Here is a 20,559-nt window from a genome sequence, read left to right on the forward strand (position 1 = left end):
TCGTGCGGAAATGCGGCATAACTGCGTCGCATTGTTTTCTTCCCTTGATTCGTTGCACATGGTGAGATGAGAGTGACTGTCTGTAGTTTTCCTGATGTCCAATCAACTCAAAACTCAGAAAATGGCCATGAAACGGTCAGCAAGTTACAATGGCTTTTCCTTTGGCTTTCCGTGTAGGAATGACGACCTAAAACTCAATGAAGTTGCTTTGGAAGGTACTTCGGCATTTTTCGGTGAGTGGAATGCTGTGAACCGCCATTGCCACAGTCTGATAAGATCACCAAATCACGTAGTGGATTGCCCAATATCAAACGGATTTGCACATGAATTTCATGGTTTAGAAAATCCCGATATTAGCTTAACTGAATTAAGTGATGCTTCTGGCGGGAGCGATTCGGTTTGGCAAGAAGAACTGCTCCGATTAAGACGACAGGAGGCGACATTTGAGAAAGACAGAGCGAAGCTTGATGAAGAGATAAAAACCCTTAGAATGAAACTGGAATTAGAGGAAGACTTACGACGAAACGATAAAGAATGTATGGATATTTTAAGAGGTCATATTTCTTCCTTGGAAGGAAAACTTCAATGTAGCGAGAAAAAGATTAGGGAATTGGAACATGAACGACAGCGTCTAGAAGTAAGTTCGGTGTTGACAACAACGTCAACTCGTGAATTTGCGCTTGTGAAAGCCCGTTTAGATGCCAGTAAAGCCACTATTCAAGCTCTGGAAACGGACCTTAAAGTCATAAAGGGGGAGAGATCACAGCTTCAGCGCCAAAGGAAGGAATCACAGGATCTTGTGATCAAGATGGAACATCAACTCAACAACGCCAATAAAGAACTTCAGCGTCGAGAAAATCGAATTAATGAACTTGTAGAGGAAAGAAGATCTTTAGAAGATTACCAGTTGAAGGCGAGAAGCCTTCAGCGAAAGGACCAAAAGTCCTCATATGCGTTGCAGACTCAAATTGTCAATCTTCAAGAAAAGCTGGAGATTTCCGAAAGGGCAAGCGAAGAACTTGGAAGGGAGAAAGTGAATTTGCTGGACAAGATCAAGCAACTTGAGAACACAGTTAAAGAATTACAAGGAAGCTATCGATCAAAACTCGAGCATGCTATAGAAAGACTGAAAACTATGAAATGTTTCTCCCAAGAGGAGGCTTTTCCGATTTCCTTTAATGAAGATTTGACACTGAAAAGTTCTCTGTTGATTGATGCAAGTGACCCCACCTTCAACCTCACACACCAGAGTTTACAATTGTTGACTGCCCTGGACAAACATAAAGTCGACTTCTCTTACAATGGGACAGTTTTAGAGCATCTCAAACATGCTTTGCGTGAATTTTTGAAGCAGGTGTCAGAGGATGGCACCCATGAACTTAATGGGAGCAAATTTATGGAGAAGCCATTACGATTATATTCCACTGCCAAGGAAGCTAACCAGGAAGAACTGATGACGAACTATGGAGGATGTGATACTGTAAGTAAAACCAGCCCTACACCAGTGGCACTTTTCATTTGATAAAAATTTTGGTCAGACAAACCAGTCCTAACCTATTAGGCCTTTGTCTACCATTTGGCTCAATGGAGAGTGCCCTGGACTTCTGTGTGGGAGGTCACAGGTTTGAACCCCAGCTGGACCAATGCTCAGGGTCTTTTAATAACTGAAGAGAAAGGTCTGCCTTTGTAACTATATGTGCAAATGGTTACCGGGGTAGACTTTCTAGTGTTTTCGGATAAGGACTACAAGCGGAAAGGTTCCCCCTCATAGCCCTTGTTCATTAAGGGAGCTTCTCCAAATTTCGGAAGGTCCAATTTCCGATTGTTTGGAAGTCATATCGGAAACTCAAGTGCAACTATTCTGATGAAGTCGGAAGATTAAACACTGATCATCAGAATGAGAGGTATTGGGACTTCCGAAAGACGTCCAATAGACAAAAAATATCGGTCTTCCGATTGGACTTGAACAAACATCCTATTAGCACGATGCATGGAATTTTGAAACATGAACGTCTCCTTAAAGTCTGTGTCACGCAAGATCTACGACCCCATTTAGGAAATGTGAAATTACCGTCCGGATGAAAAATGCCTTTAGAACTAACTAATCAGCTAGTTTAAAACGTGTTTAAAATTGTTTGAAACATGTTTGAAACGTTGCTGTTTGGATGGAGTTTGAAACTCTGTAGAAGGTGTTAATCAGTGTTTGAAAAACAATCCTGTGTTACATCTGTCAACAACTCACGTTATCCTTTTGGGCAATTTAGGGAAAATGCGATCGTTGAAATCATCTATGCATTGTTTTTGTGCTTCCAGTTGCATTGAAATGTTTAAAGTTATCTTTGAAGAATATTGAGCCGACAGTTATTCTTTTTTAATACCATAAGAAATCGACTAAAATGATAAGTCCAAAAAGTTTTTGTTGTGTTATCGCCCGCTGACTGATCAAGATACGTTCAAAGATCAATGTTGGGATGCGGCCGCGCAGCAAACGACGGAAATGTGTTTCACGGTGTATTAAACTGGCGCAGATAGTTGTTTTTCAAACATTGCATTAAAGAATTGGCAATTAAATCAATGGACGTGTTGCGCTTCACCTCTAAGTTTGGTTTCCAAGAAGGTATTTAGAGTCATATATAAACGCTTGAAAACAGTCATTTTTGTTGTTCTTGAGATGTTGAAGTTGAAAATAGAAACAACTGGAGCATAAATTGTAGAAACATGCGCACACAAAGATTACGATCTGTGAGATCGAAGGTCCGTATGCTTATACTAAATCCACTCATTTATAAAAACATTTCGTGCCGATATGCCATTCTAGATTGATGCCCGATTGATGTCCGATTTTATCGGAATTTTGAAACCTCAAATTGGAAATTCTTGAGGCAGACACAAGCAGCTATCGGAATCGGAAAATGTCGATAGCGACATTGGAAACCAAAATTTCCGATATTAATTTGGAGAAGCTCCCTAACTCTGTGGGAGGTTAAAGATCCCACACAATATTCGAAAAGAGTAGAGCACAGAGTTCCCGGGGTGTTGTAGTCTGACCTTTCCAGCATGTGGTCGCTTGGCAGGATTAGCTTGAAGCTTCTGTGTGAATGAGACCACAAATGTGTATAACAGCCAGAAGTCAGGCTACTTAGCCAAGTGCTGAAGCCTCACTCAAATGTCACCAAGAAGGAGTATTTTTATGAATTTGTTGAGAAATTTTGGTGAATGGAAAGGGAGATTTCAGCCGGGCTGTCAAAATTTAATTACTGGTAGCCTTCGTTGAAAAGTTGTGCCAGATTTTCTGGACGAATCAAAATGGACCATTCTATAAACCAAATTGGCTAACTGGTATGTTGTACTCAATTCAGATCTGCTGGGGTAAAATAACCTATGTGTATTGTATTTGCATTAGAATATAGCATTCACATTCAAATGATATGGAAATACTTGAAACGAAACATTTTATTGCCAAAGGGTTTGAATTGGGTAAAATATCGAGTTAACAACTAAAAATTTTTGTAAATTTTATCGAGGGAAGGACCCTAGGGTCATAAGTTCTATGGAAAAAGGTTTGTCTCTGACTCTAGGGTCCCTAGGGTCAAGTTGTTCCTAGTCCAGTTGGTGTCGTTTGTGGTTTAAGTTCAATTCTAGACTACTTGCAAAATTTCAGCTGCTTTGTATATGTAATAGGACTACATGCTGTCCAATTTGGAAATAAATGGATGAGAAAAATTCTGAGGGCTGCCAAATAGTTACCTACATGTATAAATTATAATTATAGCATCCAAAAACAGATGAACATGGCAAATATTTGACACTCAAATCAATCATATTCATGCAGCTTTATATTCTACACATGTGAACCTACACATTGGAGAAAACAGCAGTTCTTCACATTGGAGAAAACAGCAGTTTGATAGCAGTGATAATAGCTGCAACCTGATTGGCCAATACTCAGTTCTTTTATTTATCTTGACATTTGATTGGTTGATAGAAAGAATCCGACCAGATAATTTTCCTCAAATTGGACACTTTGTTCAAAGCTGAAGTAAATGTTCCAGCAAAAACTATCCAATATATTTGAAATTTGGACAGTTGGCAAAAAGTACGGGTAATAAAAAAAAGATCTGTTGGCAATATTGGATTTTGATGCTTATGAGGGAAATCGGAAAGTGGCCTATCATTTCACATAGGTCCCTTTAGCACTTTGCCCTTTTCATTAGTCTGGAATGCTTCCCATCAATGTGTAGTCTAGCCAAAAAGAGAAAAAGTAAAAATTACATGTATTTATAGCAGCCCTCACTTGAGGCAGTCCCAGAGAAAAAAATGAGAAGTACAGTAGCTATAATCTGAAACAAAGAAAAGAGGAAAGTTAAAAACAAACTGGTTTAAAAAATGTTGTACCAAGGAGAATTCCTAACTACAACATGCAATAATATTTTACTGTATTTTTTGCAGGCCAATAGAGGTCAAAGCAAAATAGAAAATAGGTAAGCTTCTGTACATTGTCTGTTTTGAATGACTAGACTACCAATAAGAGCATGACTTTTACCTACTTTGTGATAAAAATAGAATCTAGCTAGATTAAGCATTTTTTTTGTTGTGGCCCAAAATGGAAAAATTTGCACTTTATTTCACATACAAATTGGTTTCCCTTATTAGAATAACTGTTCTCTTAACCTGCTTTTTAAATTAGTTTTGAGCGAGAGAAGATTGCAAGAAACAGGATGGCCTGGAGGACATTGGGGAGCCCATAATTATTTTCTCTTTTTAGCCTGAAATTGTAGCTCAGTGGTGAAATAGTATAAGAAGTTGACATGTCAGTCGTGATTACCTTTGCTCAAACATGGATGATTTCTTTATTCTAGCACACAAAAGGCGCCATTCTTCACGGTGAAGAAAGTCACCCGGGAGAAATTCATACCTTGCTCTCCTGACCTTAGGGAAAAGAGGCAGACTGCTTCAAAACCTGTTTCACGTTCAAGGCATAAAAGGAAGTCTCCAGGCAAGGAGGGCGAAAAAACATCATTGAGATACCAAACAGAAAGTTAAACTTGTATGAATTATAATTATAAGAGATTAGAGTCATATTTTCTGTTATAAATAGTGCTACTGATAGTTATCAAGATTGGACACCAAGTGGATGTAGTTAATCTAATCTTAGGTTTACGGGTGGCCAAAATCGGTTTGTTGTTTTCATAGTTTATTTGATTCCAGGATTATCATAAAGATTTCCAGTGGAAGGAGAAGGTACCATGATGACAGGCTCATGTTCTCTCTTTTTCCTGGGAAATTGTAGGTAGAAAGGATTGAAAACAGTGGAATTGAGTGAAGATATTATTGCTATTTGCCAACGTATTTCGGCAATCCTATTTAACTCAGTTTAGCATTCATCTCTATAAAATGTTTTACTCACTGTCAGGTAAAAGTCCTAAAACCAGAAATGTTTCTGTTTCATTAAAAAATAAATAAAAAGGGAAAAAAAAGCTGAATTTAAAAGAATTTACTAGTAGAGTTTATAGTACATTATTTTTGGTAGAAAAGAGAACTCCGCAAATACATGTACGTAGGATGGTCCACTATGGCATATTGAAAATCAGGGGTTGAAACTAATAATTTTCCCGACAGAAGCGTACATTGATTAGCATAGTGTTACAATTAATTTTATCGTTGTGCATATGCCTTTTATCCTAGTTTTGGAAGAATATTTTAAGTGATAAATTATAGATAAAGATATCTTGGTAAAAAAGAGTTATTTTTCTGTAAATTTTGCAACATGTTGTTCAGTCTCAGTAATATTGGATAAAATGCTGACAGTAGGAATCAGGCAAGAGTTTATTATTTTCAATTGTAGCATAAAGCTTGCTGTTTATCTGTTATGTAACATCTTTTTTTCAGCAGGGGAATCAGTCTGCAAGGACTAAAAGAGATAAAAATTAATTACTGATTGCCAAATGCCAATGTCCACAAATACAAGTAACTGGGTGCACCCTGATTCATCAAGTGTCACAAAGTGACCCCTTTCTCTTCTCCCCAACTCCTGCATCAATCACTTGTGTCTAGGTACACAAATTCTTAGCAACACAAAGGAAGGAAAAAAAAAGTTTCCCCTTACTTCTGCTCCTCAAGGAAAGATAAACAGCTGGATTTACCCAAACCTAAACGAAATGCTAACTGTAACACTTGCCATTATGGTTGGATAAAGGTAGTCAATACTTTGACTTTATGGGACACTTGAATCATGTTTGTGCACCCAATAGTCTATTTCCGAGTTCATGTCTGCCTCCTCTTCAAAGCGAGTCTAAGTGCAAAGTTTTTCTTATGAAAATTAGTTGTCATTCTTATGTAAAGTAGAACTAATTACCACCACAAAAAATTCGCACTTAGACTCGCGTTGAATTGGAGGTAGACATGAACTTGAAATGGCCTATTATGGTACTTGAATTTCTGAACATAAGACCAGTGCATTTTGGATTTCAACGATTGCACAAATACGTAGTGGTAATTGGACTGAGTGGAGTCCAATTCGGTATGTAATCGAATGAGTGATTTACAAAATTGGACGACCCCATAGCGAGAGTCTGATTTGTTTAATCACAAGTATAATTACAGACCGAATTGGATGACACTAAGTCCGGTTACCAATTAATCATAACCATTACATTTTCCAAGAAAACAACATTAATGCACTCCTTTTTCACTGTCTAATGTTACAAATTCGTCCACTTTGGAAAATCTCCAGTTTGGTGGGTTAAGTGGTTGTTGCTATGGTTATTGTGATAAATTCTGTGACCAGTGGATTAAGCTAAGTGCACTTAATATGATTGGCGGATGTAACTGTCCGATTTCAGGTATCCGATTACAGCCAACTGTCTGATTTCACTGTCCGATTTCCACCCTACATACTAATAATGAAAAATAAAGCAGTTAATGCATTGGTATCAAATTTGAGAAAATTGTAATGGTTATGATGAAACTTAAGGCAAAATCTGGTTTTGGATTGTGACTTCAATAAGGAACCTGAAACCTGAATTTTTAGATCCAAATCTACATGTAGAATTCTCATTGAAGCACACCTTGAGTTCCACAACAGTAATGAAACGCAAGAATATTTAGTGACTTTTAAAAGCAAAATTGAATTGTACATACAATTGCAGATACTAGTAGTAGAACCATTTTAAAACGATTCTTTCTGCCTTTATATTACGGTAATTTAGATGTATATTTTTCTATGTTAATTTTGAATTATACTTTGGAAATGCCACAAATTGATAGTAAAAAAAAGATATCCAAACAGTCATCAGCAGTTTCATTTTAATTAGCACTCCATCTGACAATAATTTATTTTATTCTTTGATCTTGTTGCTTAACAAGGGTTTGGAGAATATTCACCTTCAATTCAGGCCTGTACTCTCAGAGGTTTCAATAACTTTTGAAAGTGATGCCTGGGCTAATAAATGTCCGAGGTGGTCACTCTTGTCTTTTACAGGGGTTTGAGTGAAAATCAAGCCAGAGTAGCCGGGGGTGAGAGGCGGTATATTGCCGGTGGCCGGCTCCTAATGAAACCCCTGTACTTTGCTAGAGGGAAGAGAAGTGGAAACAAAGAAAGGGGTTAAAAAAGAATGCCTGATAGTAGGTAGTTGCATATTGTCCTTGCACGTCAGAACAGCCACCTCACTACTAACACTGTAGCTCTGTACCTTGGTGATAAATGGTTACCGGTACTAGTGGTCCACTGGTCTTTCTGGCTCCTTTCCCAGGACACACAAACATTATCAGAACATCAGTCAACTGGAAGCTTCAATTGATCCCCTTCTGCTTTAGGCATGGTAAATAAATTGCACTGTGAACTTATTAATTTTTGTTCATCTAACTTCCCTCCCCAAGAGCCAAATGGCAAAACAAATTTCACCCATTTCAGATAATCAGAATGATGTTCATACAGTGGTGCTGCATGTAAATGAAATACTTTTACTGAAATTTCACGCAACGTTTTGACACCTCATCAAAGTAATGACTTTCATTGCATGTTGAAACGTTTTAAATATTTTTCAATGAATCGTTAACTTATTGCTGGCTTTTTTCCTGACCAGTCAGAGATCATTAATGAATGCTGGCCCCAGATTCCACTAATTATTCTGTTAATTCATCACAAGGTGAATTTGAGGAGATGAGGGATCAATGTGATAAAGAACCATCCATTACTGTAAGGAGGCATGCAACCTATGAAATAATAATTCTTATTAAAAACTGGATCATTGGATAATGCAATTCGAGAGTTTTGATTGGCTAAGCCATCATGGGTTATGAGCCATTATACCATGATCTATAAACATGGCAAGCATATGCGTGATTTTTTGGGCCTTTTTATTTTTATTGTAGTCTAGTTTTCTATATTTTGGGGGCGTTTTTAATAAAACAATTATTCCACTCGCGCTTGTTGGATATGAGATGATTATAGCCAACTCGGCGCTACGCGCCTCATTGGCTATCTATCATCTCATATCCAACGCGGGCTCATGGAATAATTGTTAATTATTACACCAATAGGGTATTTATCCCAAAGATCACTACAAATCAGGCCTCACGTGCCCATACAAATATGCCTATAGAATGAGCACACTCTAACTGCTACACAGGTTGTTTAATTTAAGACCTATACAGTCACCTTCTCCACGTTAAAGAACAACGATTTTATTCTCCTCCAAGATTCTTACAACCTTTTCTTGAAGGGAACCAATAAAATTAATTATTATTATAATTATCAGCAACTAATGTTCCAAACGTCACCTTAATTAACAATACTGATTTCAGAAGTCACAATGTTTCGGGGAAGATCTACATGCAATGGATTGCCATGACACTCTCAACTTACGCTCATAATTCTATCTATTAGAATCAAAATTAATAGCATCTACTAAAAATGATAGAAGAGTAGTGCAATGTTTAATCTAATTTAAGGAGGCTCGAAATAGTTTTTGCATTTTTCATACAAATAAACATATTCTGTCCTTAGATAGTTAGGGTAATCATATCAAGACAAAATTTGGCCAGGGTATTAAGTATCAATCGTTGATTTCTCACATATTTTCCTCCAAAATATTGTTACCATGGCAACGATATTAGGCATTATTTGAGCCTTAAAATCAACATGTGGTCTTTTTTGAAGAAATGGGATGGTACTCTCTAAAATATTTAAAATTCAACAAAATCTGTCGGTCAGTTTTTCAGAAAAATAAGTTTTTTTGAAATGTCTCTAAATTTTTTTTTTCACCTACAGATTTTTTTAAAATTAATCTAAGCTAACATGCAAGAAATGAAAAAATTGACCGTCCGGAAGCAGAGATCTAAACGAGCAAAGTTGCAAAATCAGGAGAAATTAGGGGGTTACAAGATCAGCATTTATGCATGCGTCTCCCGCTCATTCGAGTCTGCGCGTGAGTGGAGCTCCAGGCCAACACAAACGGATTTAAGTGACTATTAAACCGTTTGTGTAGAATTTTTGTAGTTTTCGTGAATAGGAGATGGCTATATAGGAATTAGGAGAAAGGTGAGAGAAATTAGCGGTATTTGTTTACGAACTACGTGTGTGGCTTACACATGCGCTCAGCTGAAAACCCTTTCGAGCCTCCTTAAGTTATTTCTACCTTAACAATGTATTACTTCTTTAAATTACACATTAAATTTTTTGTGGTAAATTACACAATGATGTTAACTTTACAGAACAAAGAAAAGTAAAATACAAACAAGGTTTTCTCACATTTATACAAAATTCAATTTACACATCAGCTTCTGTAAAACTGATGAAAACTCATTGTTGTGGTTAAGAAAACAAAACCCCTTAAAAATTCCACTGTGATCAAAAACTAATAATCATATACCCCTCTTTATTCAAATTTCAAAATAGTCAGTTCTATAGACCTTATTCATAAATGCCGGTCACATTTATAATTCTTTTGTCCACATGCAAATTAGCCTACCAAGCCTCATTTTAAAGCAAGAATTCTTTTCAATTCACTGTATGGTATGGAGGCTTGGTAGGCTAATTTGCACTTCGACAAAAGAATTATAAATTGACCGTCATTTATGAATAAGGTCTATACCACACTGATGAAATTTTAACTTTCAGTTGTAAAGGGGCAGTGTCTCACTTTGAGTCAAACTTCAAAACACTAAAGGACGTCTTGGCAGCAACGAAGACCAATTGTTGCCAATAACCACTGAAGTGCACTGAAGCTACTCTTTGTTGCCTGAAATGGAAAATACCATGATAATACTTTTCATTTGTACACCCAAATTTTAAGCATTGTTTCCAGTTTCTCCTGGAACTTATAATGGTCCCAAAAGAAAACAAAAAATTCAAAATTTGGGGGAGAAACAAAGAGTATTATGGTATTTTTTGTTTTAGGCAATTGTTTGCAGCGAAGGATGGAGAGGATGAAAATGGATTAAACTTGAAAAAACTGGTTAATTCTTTCAAGTTTGGAGAGTTGCCAAAAATTAAATATGAATCACTCTTTGTGCCACAAAATATATTTCATGTCTTCTCAGTGGGTTGTACAGGTGAGGTACAGTACTAATTAAGATTTTTATCTAGTTTTGATCGATACACAGCAAATTTCCATGACAGTGCCCCTTTAAGCAGAAGATATAAACAGTCTACCACTATACTTCTTACTCATGTTGACAGAACTAGTGAGAAGCATCAGTCTATTGCAAACTTCTATTTTAAAAGAAAATATACCTTACAAAGTATAGTTAGTGATATCTAACAATAATTATTATTACAATGCAATTATTGTGAATAATAAATTATTTCTTTCTTAATTCACCGAAGTGGAGGTGAATAGTGGTGGATGTTCGCAGTTCGGTTGATGCCCACCACTTTTGCCAGCACTGTGGTGAATAATAAATATTTTACTCTTATCTACTAGCTTGCATGGTTAACATAAAACATAAGGAACATAGACATAGCTCCCAACCATTTAATTGTAATCTGGCTTACTGCATTGACTTTCACTTTGTCCAGTAGATTATTACTGCAGGAAAGCATATACAAGTTATAGCAAGCAGCAAGTTTAGAGTGATGATAAAATAATTATAGTTGATGGACCTGTTCCTAGATTACAAACCCTTTTTTACCTCACTAGATGCTTCTTGTTCAGTAATGAGGTAGAACCCAGATTAGTATAGACTGAATGCAAACATGGCATCCAATAAAACATACCCCCATTGTTTCCACAGCACTCATTACAAGACCTTTACTAATGCTAAAACAGTGTTTAGGCCTAAGGTAAGCCAATTTGAAAGTTTTGGGTTGCTTACATAGGTAAAACAATGGCCTGTAATGAGTGACCTGTGTTTTTGAAGCCCATTGTTCTGTTAACATTCCTGTGAGCTCAAAAACAAACCAGTTATCCCCGTTTAAATAGACCATTACATCCATCTCTCAGTCAACCAAATGAATTTCAATCCACAAAAATTCAACAATTTAATGTTTGAGGATTGGCCGATTTGTTAGTCGGTGTCTCCTGGCGTGTTAACTTGACCTACATGTATTATTTCTTCATTTCTTTTAAAATATTTTCTTTTACAGCTGTAATTTATTATTAAATTACGCAAATTTACAAACTCAAATCTAAGATAGTTGTCATGTGATGCAATAAAGCAACCAATGAATGACATCTAACTTTTGAAATCACAAGGTACTGCTGTAAATAGGCAGGCAAAAGAAAGTTATTGGGCAAGCAAACTTCATGACCCACTTGCCCAAGGGGTTCTTTCACCCCGGGGGGGACTGCCATATGGAACAGACGTCAAGCTTTTTGTGACCCCTAAAGGAGACTAATCTAAAAACAAGTTTAAAAGAAAATTTGACTTCTGTTTCTCTTCACGTAATTCTGTGTTTCTTCGCGGAACCCTAAACGAGACCTTGGCGGCTGAAAAAATTGATGCCTTGCCCGGAACACCCTAAGCGAGACCAAAATCCCCCCCCGGTCTTTCACTAAGTGCCTGCATTTATTAATTATCTATTTTTTGAAGAAAAAAAATTAATAACAGTGTCTCTTTTTTGATTTTTTTTAAATTTTATAATAGTGATTGAGTGTGTGCTTCCTCAATGGACAAGTGGTCTGATAAAATTTCTTGCCAGGGTAGGATTTCTACACGTACTTGGCCCTGATGAGGTGTTGATTTACTCCTCTTCTCAACAGCTGACAGGGTGTTAATTTCTCCCTGGGACAAAGCTGAAAGCTACCTTCTCCCAAAAGAACAAACAATCCCTTGAACGATATCCAAATTGCATTAATAATAGTTCTGCAATATTCTTAACAGTACACATAAAAATGACTAATTTTCTACATCAGTCCATTTTGAGGTTGACATAAATGTATCGTATAAATTTCAGCGATGCAAAGAAAGCCACGGTGCTCAACATCAGGAAAAACACATAACAGGTCAGAAGTGTGTAGCCAAAGAACTGTACAGTCTGCAACATGCCTGACATGTTGGATCTCTTGAAGAAGTAGAACATGGCATATATGAACACAAACAGAGATGTTGAACTGAAAAAAAAAACAAAAAGGGTGGAATTAATCATTTGAGATACTGTTTTCCCAACATTAAATCTCACAGCTCAGCCCACTTGCAAAGTCAACATTTTGAACCACCATGACTATTTTTTGTACATGTACTTCGTTACTTTCCTGAAATTACAGCCAAATTTCAAGATATGAATGGTGTATGGTCTAAACAGTGCTGAAAAAAAACCATTGAAGAATTAAATTTACGAGCTCAAAAACTCCATAATTATTATCTCGCATAATTACAGAATGTAACTTTAGGCCTTTTCAATTTTCACATTTTTTCTAACACCTAAGAAAGTAGTAACCATTGCCCGGTCTTTTTTTCTGAGCAATTAATATTTTCAAATTCAGCTTTAGAGTGGGGTAAGGAATATTAATAATACTGGTACACAGATCTTAACCCATTAACTCCTGGGAGAGAGACTCAATAGATTTTACTCTGCCTAATGCCAGACGATTATACTCGTCAATGGGAGACAGTGCCTACTATTGTTATTGCGCATACAATCTGCGCATCTCAAGAGATTCGGATTTCCTATGGCTTGTGCTTATTAATACAAGGATATTTTTGCGTGGTTCAAAACTATGCAGAGATAGCAGAACTTGGCAAGTGATCTCAGGATCCAAAAATAAAATTGGGGGTAACCACGCATTTTTCAGAGATAATTAATTGCTAATTGCTTTGTATTTTAAAGATTTTTACAAATATTGTTGATTAATAAAATTATTATCTTCGGAAAATGCGTGGTTACCCCCAATTTTCTTTTGGATTTCAATAACACTTGTTAAGATCTGCTTTTCCTGCATAGTCAGTAAACCGCACAGACATATACCTTTGAATTAGTAGGCACCGTCCTTAAACCCATTGACTCGTACGAGAGAGACTTACTAGATTTTACAGTACAAGTACCAGTACTCTGTCTAACGCAAGACAATTTTACTCATCAATGGGGGTCAGTTTAGGAATCAAAGGGTTAATTAAAAATGTTGTCTGACATTGGATTTACTCCATTGACAACCTCTTTTAATAGTCTGCATACTTTTAATTTTTCATACCGGTAATTATAACTTTCACTTAACCTAGCAATATTACTGGATTGACAGGGGCTACCGCCCTATACATAGTGGCACTGGATAAAAGAAGTATGTCTGTTGTATTTTAAACTTAGTACATTTACAGTGCGATGCGCCTTACTGTGGCCACCTAACAAAGTTTTTTACGAATTGTCCACCAATCAGGATGTGTGAATTTGATTGACAGTCACGCCTCCTTGCAAAATTCGCACAGTTCTAAGTTGAACACCGTTGCATGGGTTGTTGAGTTGATGTATTTACACTTAAAAAACAGTAAAAATTTGTTGGGTGGCCACGGTAAGGCGTGTTGTACTGTAACACACTAAAACATAGAGCGTACCCTCCACAAATCAGAGAACGCCACCACCAACGATAATCTTCACTGGAAAGTTGGAAGTAGGTCAGAGCAATTGAAATGCACGCTGTGACACTTAACAAGATGATGAAAACTACAAACAAGATTCCATACAAGGTGTATTGCTCACGACCCCACAGTGTAGCGAAAATATAGTACAGCTCCACTGATATGGCACTGCAAAATAAATTATTAGTAGAAATAAGGGACTGTTCTTAAGAAAAAAATTCCTTCAAATGCGATTATGGTTTTACTATTGAAAAATCAACATTTAGATTAAAATGTTATATATTAATTTATTAACTTTTCAATTTTAGTAACAAACCAAGGAAATAAAATAATACTTAGCATCTTCATTAACACTTTAATTTAAAATTGACAAGGCACATTCGATTGACCGTATTCCGGAATAGGAATACATGGAATATAAGTTACAAAATTCTTTGTGTTTACGGAGATTCACATTAAAATTGTCAAACACCTGCTAAAATGATATTTTAAACAAAATTATCTTTATTATCCTTGTTGCTTTAAAATGCTAAACACACCAGTTTTAAATCATCACTCTCTGTATTCTTACAATGTATTCCGGAATAAGGTAAATCGAACGCACCCTTATACAAAACTAAAATTTGGGCTTATATCATACAGTAGTTCATCTGGAAGGCTTCAAATTATTTTTTAAATTAGTAACTCTAACTGAATCATATTAAGTATTAAACTGAAATGGATGATTTTAAAAAAAGAGCAGGATGTGGTAACTCCATAAAAGACAAACCTGAAAGGCAAAAAGCCACCAACAGTCATTCTTACAAAAGTGCTGCGATACCTGAAAGAGAGACAAATATAAGTCACTTTACCCACATAATTAATTTTATACATCTACAGGTATATGGAGAAAGTTAGTGACTGTTCGATTTGATTAAATAAGTGCAGTTATTACAGGATTCCTACACTTTTTCAGAGCAAAAATTCAAGGTTTTTTCAAGGAGCAAATTTTTAAATTTCAAGGATCGCTTTTTTATTTATGTCGAAGAATTTACCCATGGAAATAGTCTGAAGGTACAATTCTTGCTCATTTTCCATAACATGTATGCGTGAAAATAATGCAAAGGCACACTTTTGAATTTTCGGAACAACTTGTTTGTTGAGTTCGGGTTTCAACCGCTCAATTGGTTGAAACCCGAACTCAACAAACAAGTTGATCATGTCAGTTTAGCATTACACTTTTAAACTTTTACCGTTATGTCAGTTGTGTTCTCTATAGTGTTGGTTCATTTGAATTTCACGTACTTGTAACGAACATTTAATCTACAAAGAATCATTGTATTGATAGTTATATATATATACGAATTATCTTGTAAAAATTTAATGTTACACTCACTATGGCTGAAGATGATGTTTGAAACATCGAAACATGTTCCGAAAATTCAGAAGTGTGGTTGTATTTTTTAAAATATTAGTAACACTTGTGCTATCCAGACCATTTGGAATGCAAAGGCACTGGTAACCATTCTCGACCCCACAGCTTGACCCGTTTGTATGACATGACTTGAGTGGCTGACTATTTCTACTGAAGTTTTCAAAGATTAAAAATGCGGGTCAGAAAAAATTCAAGGACTTTCAAGGACCAGGAATGAAGAGCAGAGATTTTCAAGGCTTTGAAAATGTACTCTCAAAATTCAAGGGTTTTGAAGACAGGTACGAACCCTGTTATTAAAATGCAATTTAAAACTGCAACCTCTGTAAGTACTGGTATTACCCAGTGTAACCCATGATTGGCCTCTGCATTGGTTGCCAAGTTTATTGGTATTAATCAATATTGGTATTAGCCAGCCATGGGAGAAGAGGGAGGTGAGACAGTTGTCTCACACACCCAGATGCAAGATACTCGTTCACAAAAACACATTGCATTCTTTCACAACCGAAAGCTCCTTGCTACCTTTAATTCTCTGGAAAAATTAAGTTCTTTGTACATTGATATTGCCATCACAGATCACCTAAAATTTCAAGACTTCAAGGCAAGACAGATGGTTTTTTAAAATGTTTTTATATTTTAATGCTTCAAAGGATAATCAGTACATTAATTTTGATGCCTAACAGCCTTTACTCAGTTAATAAAAACATAGTACAGTACAATAATGATCTTACCATGGCATTGGCGGGATTTCTCGAGGAATATTCTTGGTCCTGCATGGTGCATCGAAGCTTCCTGCCCAGTTCTTGCCAAAAATTCCACCAATAATGGTCAGAGGAAAACCAACTAAAATGGAAGAAAATCAATAATATTTGTTGTGTCTTGGTGACAAATTAATGCAACTCATCTTAATCACAAGATCATTGAGGAAAAAGTACTTTCTGACTTAAATACGCAAATTTAATGCTTCATTTATGTATTGACAAAGAAACTTGTATGTTGGACCCAGCAAGTGAGGAATCCTGAGTAGGATTGCTGTTTAAGGTGAACTTGACCCATGTTTTGACTGCCTCAGCAGAGGTAATAAGTAATCAAATTACAAGATTCTACAAGTCTTAAAATATAATTCTGCTTTCTATTCAGGTTGTCAATACACCATTCAAATGAACTGAAAGTAGAGAGAATGAATAATTTTGTGAAGGAGTGGGCTTTTTGATCTATTCCTCACAGTCAAGACTACACTCACAAAGTCCACCTCATTTAATAAACTTCTGTCTGTAACCACTCTTGAGATTAAATCTTCGCTAACAGCAAACACATAAGTCTAAGACTAACCAATGAGCCAGATCAGCATCAGTAATATGATGGTGGTATAAGGCAACGCCTGTGTTGATTGGTAATACCATGCTATTGAGTTGATAACACTCCAGATCACAAAGAATGGAACTGAAATAGAATAATCGCAATATTAGTGGCAGTGAGAAAATTAATGTTGAGTACATGTATGCTCTAATGAACCTGTTGTGACTTTCAAATTAATTTTTTTCTTTATTTAACATTTTTCAAACCAGTTCAATTTTGATTTTTTTTGTCTGATATTCATAATCATTATCTCTATTTTGAAAAAAATTAAACCAGGAAAAAATTTGAACTTCAACATATCCACCTTCCAAAGGGTAGACTGTATAGTTACTGTAGTAAACATTTTTACACCCTCCTGTTTGTTGTTGTGGTGAAGAGTCAATTGAAAGTTTCTGGACAGTAAAGGCTTCCACCATTAGAAACACAACCCCTTCAAGTTGAAGTCAATCACAAAATGTACCACATTTTGCCACCAAGGTGTTCCAAGTGCCTTTCACTTGGTTTGCTCAACTGTGGCCAAATGGAATGCAATAAAAAGGAACTGAAGTAATCAGAAAATGTATGAAAACTGGCATCCATTTTGACATGATGACCAAAAAAAAAAAACTTGAATGTATACTTTAGTCAGGCCATTAATCATGTTTTGTCCAAAACCCTACATCTTTATCATTCTTTGATAGCTTCAAGCCTTCAAAAGCTTTTTAACCCATTGACTTCTGGGCCTGGTTGTTTGAAAGCTGATTAACTTAATCCAGGATTAGTGCCAAGTGCCTTTCACTTGGTTTGCTCAACTGTGGCCAAATGGCATGCAATAAAAAGGAGCTGAAGTACATGTAATCAGAAAATGTATGAAAACTGGCATCCATTTTGACATAATGACCAAAAAAAAACTTGAATGTATACTTTAGTCAGGCCATTAATCATGTTTTGTCCAAAACTCTACATCTTTATCATAATTCTTTGATAGCGTCAAGCCTTCAAAAGCTTTTTAACCCATTGACTTCTGGGCCTGGTTGTTCGAAAGCCGCTTAACTTAATCCAGGATTATCATAAACTTTTGTTTTATGTTTTCAACTTTTTGGTGAAAGTTTCTTTTGCTTATTTTTGTTTTTCAAGATTGACTTCTTCTAATGTAAAGGTTTCCCAAATATCAGCGGTGGAAAGCATTTGTGAGCAGAGAAATAAACTCCTTGGTTATAATCTGGGATTAGCGTTAGTCGGCTTTCAAACAACCGGCCGCTGGGAGTGAGACAACAAAGATTAATTTGACTAAAGCCAGATTATTTTACTTGTCAACTGGGGGCATTCTAGGGTGCCTGAAGAAAAGGAAAGGAACTTTTAATTATTTAAAGTGCCCCTAACCCCAAAATATTTTTCTAGCTAAAATGAATCTTTGCACCTGTTGAAACGCATTGTGGCCTTTTTTTTCCTTTTTCTAACAAATCCTGCCTTTTTCTAGGCTTCAAAACTTGCGAAAAACCAAGCATCTTTTGTTCATGACCAAGTCAGAAAGGGAGTGGGTCTATTCCTGATTTGACGTCACAAGCTGATTTACATTTCATTAACTCTTTGGGAACATGCATGCAAAGTAGATTGTAACGTCAAATCAGGAATAGACCCACTCCCCTTCTGACTCGGTCGTCTGAGGAGTGAATGGGTTAAGAGGTGGCCAAGGGTTGTCAAAAACGCTTTAATTTAAAAAAAATAGCAAGTACCTTCTTTCTTGTACATGTTTGTGTAAATTAAAAATTATCAAATTGATGTTAAAATCATGCTTAACTTTGTGATCAAAGTTTTCAAAGCATTACCTGAAAAAATACTGGTGGTCAAAACAACATTCCAAACCCAGTTTGTTCCACCAATTTTCTTATAAAAATTTGCAGACACATATCCAGAGACACCTAGTAACAGAAATAAAAGATAAATTAAAATACAGTGTTCCAGCACTCGGCAAAGCCCCCTTTTGACTTATGACTGTTTCTGTTTAGGTGGCCTAATACACCATGAAGCCTTTTTACCTTTTTAGAGACATCACGCCAAGCCGGCCACTTCTGCTGGAGAGCACAGGACAACCAAAACACTGGGGACTCCATCCCCTACTCTTCTCGAATAGTGTGTGGGTTCTTTAGTCTCCCACTGGGAACTTATGAATGTGGAAGATATTTGTATGACAGGGCAAAGGTTTATAGTCTGTGTCCAAGAAGACTTGAAAGTCTAACCCATTTGCAAATGAAATAATTTACAAAGGCAGCACTTTCTCCTCAGTTATTTTAAGATCCGGAGTGTTGATCTGGCTGGGCTTCAAACCTGCAACCTCCTGTGTGACCAATGCTTAACCTACTGAGCCACTGGTGTGCAAGATGCAAAATAACAGGGGCAGCCGAGGACATGTACATTTTAAAGTGGGAGGGGGGGGGGAAGCTAGGTCTTAGTATAATTATGTAGGAGTAGTGAGTAGTGTAAATTGCTAAGTCTTTGATTAAGCCAAAAACAACACTGTAAGAAATTGCCCTCTCCCCCCCCCACCCCCCCCCCCGGCCACTCCCTCTCAGTGGCCCCTGAAATAAACTTCTCCAGGCCTCTTTCAAAGAGAGTGGGATGATCACACTGCGGAAATGTTTTAACGTACACAACAATGAACAATTTTTCAGTAGTACCGGCAATTCTTAGTGTAGTGCTGGGTGGTGTTTTAAGTGTTACTTGCAACATGGAAGTTGAGTCTGCGTGTGCAAGTATTTGAGCAATAAAGTTCTAATTATCATTATTTTTACATCAGTTTCTTGGTTGTGCATCATCACATATGAGACACTAAGAAAATTAATTTCAAAAGCATGCAAGGTTGAAATTATTTCAAAGAGAGTATGGTACATGTATGTTACTTGTTACTGTTAGCCAAGTTTCTAACCATATTTATTCCTTTAGTTTATAGACTTTATACCAGGGACCTACCTGTTTATGCATTTTCTATTTTATATAGATTTTATTTCTGGCTTTTTTGTCTGAGTCTCTCTTTGTATTAAAATAACTTGGCCTTGTTTTAATTACTATTGATACAAATAAACAACTGACTGTAAGCTTAATATGTGGTCAAGTTCAAACCTTAGTTTTTGACATGAAAAGAATAAAGTATATTTCGTTGTACTGCGACGATTTCATAACAATAAAAAGAAAATTACATGGGAGCTAAGAGAAACGAAATTTCTAATAATCATGGAAACTGTCAAGGCAAAATCACTTTCTTGTGCTGTGTTCAAAGAACCAGAAATTAAACCCATTCAAAACAAAGCAATAGCCATAATATTACTGAGAATAACATGTATGATCCTTAATATCAAGTCTTTAACCCATGGACTCCTGGGAGTGAGACTTTTGCTCTGTCTAATGCCAGACGACTTTACTCATCATTGGGGCAGGTTCAGGAGTCAATAGGTTAAAGCTGAGAAAAGGTCAAGTCTGCTACAAGCCTAGAAGGCCCATCAGGCTGGCACTTATCTCCAGTTACTGTAGCATGAAGTGACTAGGAGTATTTCTACTCCCCCCTGGATGGGATGCTAGTCCATCGCAGGGTTAGCCCGAGCGATGGACTAGGGTTATCCCCGCCTCCCCAAGGGGTTGAAGACTGCAACCTTACTTACAGCAGGTTAGGGCATACAGAAGAACACCAGCTGTGTTCATGGACCCATGCCTAGAAAGAAACACAAAAGATGTTAATGCAAGAGAACAAGAGTTGTGTACAAAGTGCTATCTCATCACCAATACTAAACTATAACAAATCA

At 36.5% G+C, this 20,559-nt stretch overlaps 2 protein-coding genes across 3 annotated transcripts in view; one reads left to right on the plus strand and one right to left on the minus strand.

Annotated features, from left to right (window-relative positions):
- Nucleotides 1-32: 32 nt before the first annotated feature.
- On the plus strand, nucleotides 33-5,839 carry LOC138033666 (myosin-6-like). The gene is made up of 3 exons (XM_068881462.1): nucleotides 33-1,480; nucleotides 4,450-4,481; nucleotides 4,860-5,839. The coding sequence occupies exons 1-3, from the start codon at nucleotides 95-97 to the stop codon at nucleotides 5,041-5,043; spliced, it is 1,602 nt and encodes a 533-aa protein (XP_068737563.1). The 5' UTR covers nucleotides 33-94; the 3' UTR covers nucleotides 5,044-5,839.
- A 2,782-nt stretch (nucleotides 5,840-8,621) lies between these two features.
- The window catches only part of LOC138033661 (transmembrane 9 superfamily member 1-like), a 28,914-nt gene continuing 16,976 nt past the window's right edge, over nucleotides 8,622-20,559 (minus strand). For both annotated transcript variants that reach the window (XM_068881452.1, XM_068881453.1), the window contains exons 12-18: nucleotides 20,419-20,468; nucleotides 18,592-18,684; nucleotides 16,757-16,867; nucleotides 16,156-16,267; nucleotides 14,783-14,833; nucleotides 13,990-14,181; nucleotides 8,622-12,554 (exon numbers count right to left, since the gene is read on the minus strand). In XM_068881452.1, coding sequence (XP_068737553.1) covers nucleotides 12,353-12,554; nucleotides 13,990-14,181; nucleotides 14,783-14,833; nucleotides 16,156-16,267; nucleotides 16,757-16,867; nucleotides 18,592-18,684; nucleotides 20,419-20,468 — 811 coding nt within the window. In that variant the 3' untranslated portion in view covers nucleotides 8,622-12,352. The remainder of the gene's footprint in view (nucleotides 12,555-13,989; nucleotides 14,182-14,782; nucleotides 14,834-16,155; nucleotides 16,268-16,756; nucleotides 16,868-18,591; nucleotides 18,685-20,418; nucleotides 20,469-20,559) is intronic.

This window comes from Montipora capricornis, chromosome 14 (assembly GCF_036669925.1).
Source record: "Montipora capricornis isolate CH-2021 chromosome 14, ASM3666992v2, whole genome shotgun sequence".
Lineage (NCBI taxonomy): Eukaryota > Metazoa > Cnidaria > Anthozoa > Scleractinia > Acroporidae > Montipora > Montipora capricornis.